Source organism: Zea mays, chromosome 7 (genome assembly GCF_902167145.1).
Source record: "Zea mays cultivar B73 chromosome 7, Zm-B73-REFERENCE-NAM-5.0, whole genome shotgun sequence".
Lineage (NCBI taxonomy): Eukaryota > Viridiplantae > Streptophyta > Magnoliopsida > Poales > Poaceae > Zea > Zea mays.
In genome coordinates this window covers 175243523-175250206 of record NC_050102.1, presented here as the reverse complement: position 1 = coordinate 175250206, position 6684 = coordinate 175243523, and the positions used below count along the sequence as shown (strand labels likewise).

At 43.9% G+C, this 6684-nt stretch overlaps 1 protein-coding gene across 2 annotated transcripts; it reads right to left on the bottom strand.

The window, feature by feature from the left end:
• Positions 1 to 2193: 2193 nt before the first annotated feature.
• Positions 2194 to 6586, bottom strand: LOC103633430 (AP-4 complex subunit mu). 2 transcript variants are annotated; one of them, XM_035961146.1, is made up of 3 exons: positions 5873 to 6586; positions 5540 to 5657; positions 2194 to 2710 (listed from the first exon to the last, which is right to left on the bottom strand). In XM_035961146.1, the coding sequence occupies exons 1-3, from the start codon at positions 5893 to 5895 to the stop codon at positions 2540 to 2542; spliced, it is 312 nt and encodes a 103-aa protein (XP_035817039.1). In that variant the 5' UTR covers positions 5896 to 6586; the 3' UTR covers positions 2194 to 2539. The 2 variants fall into 2 exon arrangements, with proteins under 2 accessions (XP_035817039.1, XP_008653348.1); XM_008655126.2 differs by lacking the exon at positions 2194 to 2710 and adding an exon at positions 5005 to 5251.
• Positions 6587 to 6684: the final 98 nt, after the last annotated feature.

Here is a 6684-nt window from a genome sequence, read left to right as displayed (position 1 = left end):
TTGCACCAACACTTGTCCCAAATGTGAGCGCTGAATGGCACGGACACCAACCCTCTGATGCTCCACAAGGTATTCCCTGACCACATCCCTAACCGCAGGGAACAAGACCTCGTGCTCCGGTAAAGGATGGATATTTATAATCGCCCAGTCCTCATGAAATGGCGGCAAACGCTGCGAAACTGACCTGACCATAATCCCACGATGTTGGACCACCGCGGCGCTGAATCCTGGAGGGAGGAACGGCCCCGGGTCCACACGCCGGTACGCCATTGACAGATTCACAGACGATCGCCGGAGAGCAAAGGGTGGAGAAGCAGGTTGGGGTTTTGTTGAAGTGACACCCAACGCGAGCTCCAAGGACGTCTCTGGCGCCTGTTCGGGTTTTTTTAATAATGAAACCGCTTTGGCGAATTCACCGAAGGAGGCAAATGAAGGTGGAGTCCCACCCGTCAGAGACCTGGAGGATGAGCGGAACCAGGACCCGAAGTCCAAGGGACGGAGTGACCCTTCCAAAGGGCAGATACTTTCGAAGGAAGGGAACGAGGAGAGAGGGAAACCAAATTCTGATTTTTTACGTTTGCAGAACAATTCCAAATGCCCCCTGGCTTTACAAAAAGGCAGAACAAGGCTGAAGTAGCCGAGCCCGACAAATCCGTCCTTCCAGGCCCAAGCACAGGCCTGAGGGGCCCGTTACGCAGAATGGGCCGCCACTGCAACCTACGAGGCCAATGTCGCCCAACAGAAGAATTTGAGATCGACTTTGAATTTGAAAGGGAGCAATCATCACAGCCCCGACAATCGCGCCCATTCCTGCACCCGTTAGGCCTGGGAGAACACGCCGCAGGGGCAGACTCACGATGAAGATCACGCGACGAGGCCCCCGAGGTCGAAGAGATGGCAGGAGACCTCGGACCCCGAGCACCGAAGGGGAAACCCAATCTATTGAAAACAGAAGTCCTCGGAGCAATCAATTTTCCAGCTGAACAGGAAGAACGACGAAGTCGACGAACTGGAACAGCATTTGCACCAGTCAAAGGCGGGCGCCTAACCACATCAGCGAATGAGATTTTTTTCCTGCCCGAGACAAACCACCAGTTGGCATTCTCCTCCTGAAGAAATAGCTTGAGCTCATAGTTCCAATTTGGTCCACCCGAGTTCCACAAGTTGAAGAAAGCTTTGAATTCAGAACGAGCGATGCATCTGGAGTTGTAGATGTGGAACCCAACATTCCTGGAGGAAACCGAGAAACGGAAAACCCGATCGGCAAGCTGGAGGACCATGAATCCCCTGGCAGAACCACCAAAAGCAGCGTGAAGGATGTGACCAACCGAGACAGGATCAAGCCTGAAGATGCATCTTCCAAACGAGACAACAAGCCAGAATGCCGATGGGGAGCGCGGGCTTCCGGGGCAAACAGGAGAGGAAAACCGGCGCCAAACATCAGCCTCAAAAAGCACCCCCGGCCGAAAGTCCAGACGAGACAAATCCATCCCCCAGCACGAAGAAGACCAAGCGAGGAGAGGGGGAGAGAAACGAGAACTACGGGTGCGAAGTCGACGAAGAAGAGGGGGACCAAGCTCAGAACCAACTCACAGGAGGAAGCCGCGTGCGCGCGGCCGCCGGACCAGCCAAGCAGACGCCCCCATGCCCCAAACTTACCACATCCGCTCCTTTTCTCAGTTTGCCTTATACAGAATTCTTGAAGCTTTAAATTTCAAACAACTGTTTTTACCATCATTTAATATTATTTTCTTCCTATTATATAGTATAAAAAATAGCTTGCATTATTAAATAAATCTGCCGATTATGGAAAAAGTTACAGGGTTATGCTGTTGCTGTGACTGACTTCGACAAAAAATCTCACAAATTAGAGTGGTTACACAGAAAGGCGGCTTAAATTCTTGGGTCATCCGGTAGTTCATTACAGCAAATTCTCCATCAGGTGGCATCTATGCAATATTGCAAAGCTAAATATAAATTCCCTAATTTTTCTTAAGTAATAAACTGTAAATGTACTACTTGAGTTCTGCAAAAAAACAAAGAACAAACAGACAGAAAAGTCTTATTTGAGGACTTACTAAACTCAAAATTCTGTCAATGTCAAAACTGTCCAGATGTACTGACTCATGGACGTTGCAAACTTGCAATCATCAAGGATGACTGTTCCTCCTCCAGAAGAACTGTAATCTGGCATTAAAATTTGTAATATTGTATGTGATCAGCATTCGGAAATATATCCATGACAACTAGGCAGATAGAAAGGCTAGCATGCTAAAAAATAAGTGAGGTTAAAGTGGTGAGTAGGTTCAGGTTTCGTTAAAAGAATCACTTGTGCAAAAACACTTTGGAATGCAAATAAGTATAGTGACAAGTAATAACTGCTTAAATGTATGCATTGAATAACTCATCACATTATGAGTTCCAGAATGAGTGAAACATTATAAGCTTATCATAGACTGGTCTCCAATGTTATAGGAACAGAGCATCATGAAAACGAAGAGAAACATATTTCTTGTGTCATATCCATACATCATTCAGATTATAGTTTGCCTAAGCTAGTTGTCAAAGGAAAATCTAATGACATGCTGTATGAAGATCCAGTTCTTCCAATGCTCAAATCCTCATTGAGAGCAAAACGGATTTCTGGATTATCGGTGAGGTAACTTTTCATTTGAATTGTTCCGTCAATCTCAGATGTAAGTATATAGCCCTGTTTAATGGAAATGAAAATGAAGTCATGAAACGACTGGCCTATTAGTGCTCCATGAAAAACAATACTATGACATTGCATAACGCATGAAAATAAATAAGGTAACAAAATGAACTGGGCTTTGGTAACTCAAGTAAATTCAGCAGATATGACGTGCGCCCACACACATCTCTACTACTTATTAAGTCAGTAAGTGGTAGGCTGTCATTCCGTGTTCTGTCATTCTCATTCCCTCCTCTCCGCACTATTCCCCCTCCCTGCAAAGACCATTCTCATTCCCACGTGCAGGGGCGAAGCCAGCATTTGAGATTGAGAGGGACAAATTAGATTAAGGGGGGCTGTTAAGAGATATTTTACATTATTTATATGGTGATTAGCTAAAAAAAATTAGTAGCTTCTATGGAATTTGTAGAAGATTAGGGGGGACATTGCCCCCCTGTGCCTCTCCCTAGAATCGCCCCTGCCCACGTGCATCCCACGCCTAGCTAAAATTAAATTAAAAATACACAAATGTGGCCCTAATGGGATTCAAACCCACGACCCCTCAAGCAAATGTGCTCGAAGCTACCACTACACCACATGTGTGTTTATGTCAATATCTGTTACAGTAAAAATATCTACTACATCCTCCCAAAGCTCATCTGCTACCCTTGCACAATGTGTAGTAGTAGATAATTATCAACGAGATTCCTGAATTATATTTTTGGATGGAGTGAGTAGTATTTAAAGAAGAGCCTTGCATGCAACTTCTTTTGTTTGAATAATATTTTCAACTTAATTTTCTTTTTTATATGTGTGACATTTATTCTCCGTAATATTTTTTCCATGGATCTGACTTGTGAGTCATTTTCATAAACCAACGCCAAAGATGAATTCATGTTTCTTACTTGGAAACCCCGAACAAACACCACTGGCAGAAGGCACTCGCGTTGGCGTCGCTCATCGACGACGAGAAGAAGCTTGGCGACTACCAGTTCGATCTCTGGAAGCAGTCCTACATGACCGCATGCGCCGCTATGTTCGGCAAGCTCCGCCGCAGCCGCCGCTTGGACGCGATCCAGAGCAGCTGCACCGTGTTGTCCATCTTCAAACAGGGGGACCTCATGGTCGTCGCCAACGCCGGCGACTCTCGGGTTGTTCTAGGCACCGCATCCGACGACAGCGTCGTCACGCCGTCTAGCTCATCATCCACCTGAAGCTCAACCTGCCACGTAAGTCACTACTGACCGGCCATGAATTCTTGTGCGCTGGGACGACGACCGTTGCTGACGTTGTGTGAGCATCCTCGAACAAAATGTATATAGAGGAGTAGCACATCCGGTAGTGCAACGGCTAGGTGTACTACCTCGCTGATGAGCCCGGGGTGCACTTCGTTTAGCAGACCAGCCAAAAGTCATCGGTACTCGCCATGGCGCGCGCGTTCGACGACTACTATATCAAGGACTGTGGCGTCATCTTGGCGCCAGAGGTGACGCAGAGGAGGACCGACAGCAATGACCACTCGCCATCGTCGGGGTAGCTTTTGTGCCGGCCTGCCTCTAATTCTCTTCGCAAACGCACACACTTGCCTTTTTGTTTAAGCAAACGTGTATGGTGGTGCGTGCCTGATGACTGACGATGTACGAAGGAACTTCTACCGACAGGTGTGGCACGTGCTCTCCAATAATGAGACATGCAAATCGTGACATATATCGAAGTTTGTATTATACTGATGGTTGCAATATAGTAGTGAAACAGCTAAATTAAAATAACAAAATTTATGTATGGATAGGATCACAAATGAATTATGAAACATTTTCTTATAATAATATAAAACACATTTTGTATATAAGTTATCATGGTATTATATGTTTCCGTTGCAACACACGGGCACTCATCTAGTATAGGATTGAGAACTAAATGTGCTCGTCTCAATGGCCCCCTACCCCATGGATTTGGAGTATCTTAGTATAAAATCAATGCACTAGTGATTGTCATCTTTATTTATTCCAGTTAAAAACAGAGAACACAGAAACTACTTTAACAGTAGTGATGTAAGGAACAAATGGCAAAGAGGGTAGTTTCTGACAGTAAAGGTAACAACCCAACAACAAACCAAAATTTGGTGATGATATATGAAAAAAAATTTGCAGTGGGCATCATCATAATCTAAAACATTTAGAACCACAAATTCAGGGCATACATAAAGGATTTCAAGAAAGGAAAAGGGGAAAAGGCATAATATCTTGAGATGTTGAAGAGAAAACAATTAGTAAAAGACAAGACATGACATAGACTGGTACTTACACTCGAGCTGAATGTCACACTTATTCTCTCAATGATATCAACAAAAATTTGTAGAAATGAACTATTGTATTGCATAGAGAATGGGTACAATATATAGACTCAACCCTAACCCTAATGGGCCGGCAGCCCAACAGTGGTGCCGGCCCACACACACTCACACACACTGTCTAACAAAATTTCCTCCCTATTCTTCCCTGGCTCAGTAAGAACCACAGATTTTGTAACAGCTGTAACAGGCATACGCTTTGTGCCTTGCTGCAAAAGACAAGGATGTCAAATGAAACTATGCAATTGCCCAAATAGCATGGGGAACACATGTTCCTCGGTGAAAAACCCTACTATTATGTTCTTAGAAACCGGTGCCCACGTTCCTTGTTACGAAAACATTCGTTCCGTTCCGGGAACGCAGGAGCGGGAACAATCTCATCACCATAGTGTTAAAATTGTTTTTTATACCTACCACGTTTCCGTTCCTCGATCCTATCAATCCGGGAACCTGGTTACTAAGGTTATGTTTCTTGCAGTAATGTGCAGAAGTGTTACCATGAACATAGCAGCAGGACCAAGTGGTGGCAGCCTTCCAGCATCAACCATAATGGGTTCATTGAATATGTACGACTTCAGAACCTCAGTAGAGGTTGTTTGCGGGTTTTCGAAAATCCTGATTGCACAATAAAACTTGTTAGCAAAACCATACAGATGCTAATAGAAGATGGTAGTAAGCATTCCCATGAACAGATGAATTATACTGATCACCATGGAAGCCAACAACTTCATTGTTAAAGAACACATTAAGTTTTGCTAGTGACGTAAAAACCAGGTCACAAAGGATATGAGTTCAGAATGGCACCAGTCAAGATGGTGTAGAGTACTTACAATGACTTCATCAAGCAATTCATACACCAAAATAAAATTCCTTCCTCAGTGAATCATCATTAAGCGGGAGTGGTAATCTGCAATGTATTTTCGCACGCACCGACTCCCGGGTCCCACGCGAATTCAAAAGATCGGGTCGTTGCTCTGCGATCGCAAGACACAGCATAGAGGGATCACGTTGCTTTTTAAGTAAAATGCTCGAACTTGGCATGCGATTGAATTTGGTCAAATCGGATACTGATATAGTGTGTCACGTTCTTGGTTTCATCTAGATCAAACTTGGTATTTTGTGTCATCTAGATTCCCGAACTAATGATCTTTTATTAGTGTGTTCCAATATGGTATGACACATTGACATCTGGTTTAAATAAATCCAGTTTTAGAAGACGATCAAGTTCGAAAACCTATTTCCCTATTTTCGAAAAATTGATGACACATCATTGCAAAGTTTGAGAACTGATGCATTTCACTCTTATTTCTAATGCAGTTCTTAGTAATGAATATCGAGTGCTTGAAACCTGGAGAGATGTTACGAGTTATTTATAGTTGATGAAATTTACGACGAGCAGAACGCTAAACAAACCACCACTGGCAGTGAACAAATGAAACGTTTAGATGCATCGTTCCACAAGAAAACAAGATACATGTCTAATGGTAATGCATCATCGAACATACAGAAATCTCGCTACGAACTCGCAACTTGAACACACAGGCACACACGAGTAAAATCAGTATTTGCATCTTACAGGTAGTTTCCATTCTTTTAACTTGAAGAGAAAAAAAAAAGCTTTCAAACTTTATGCAGAGCTAAA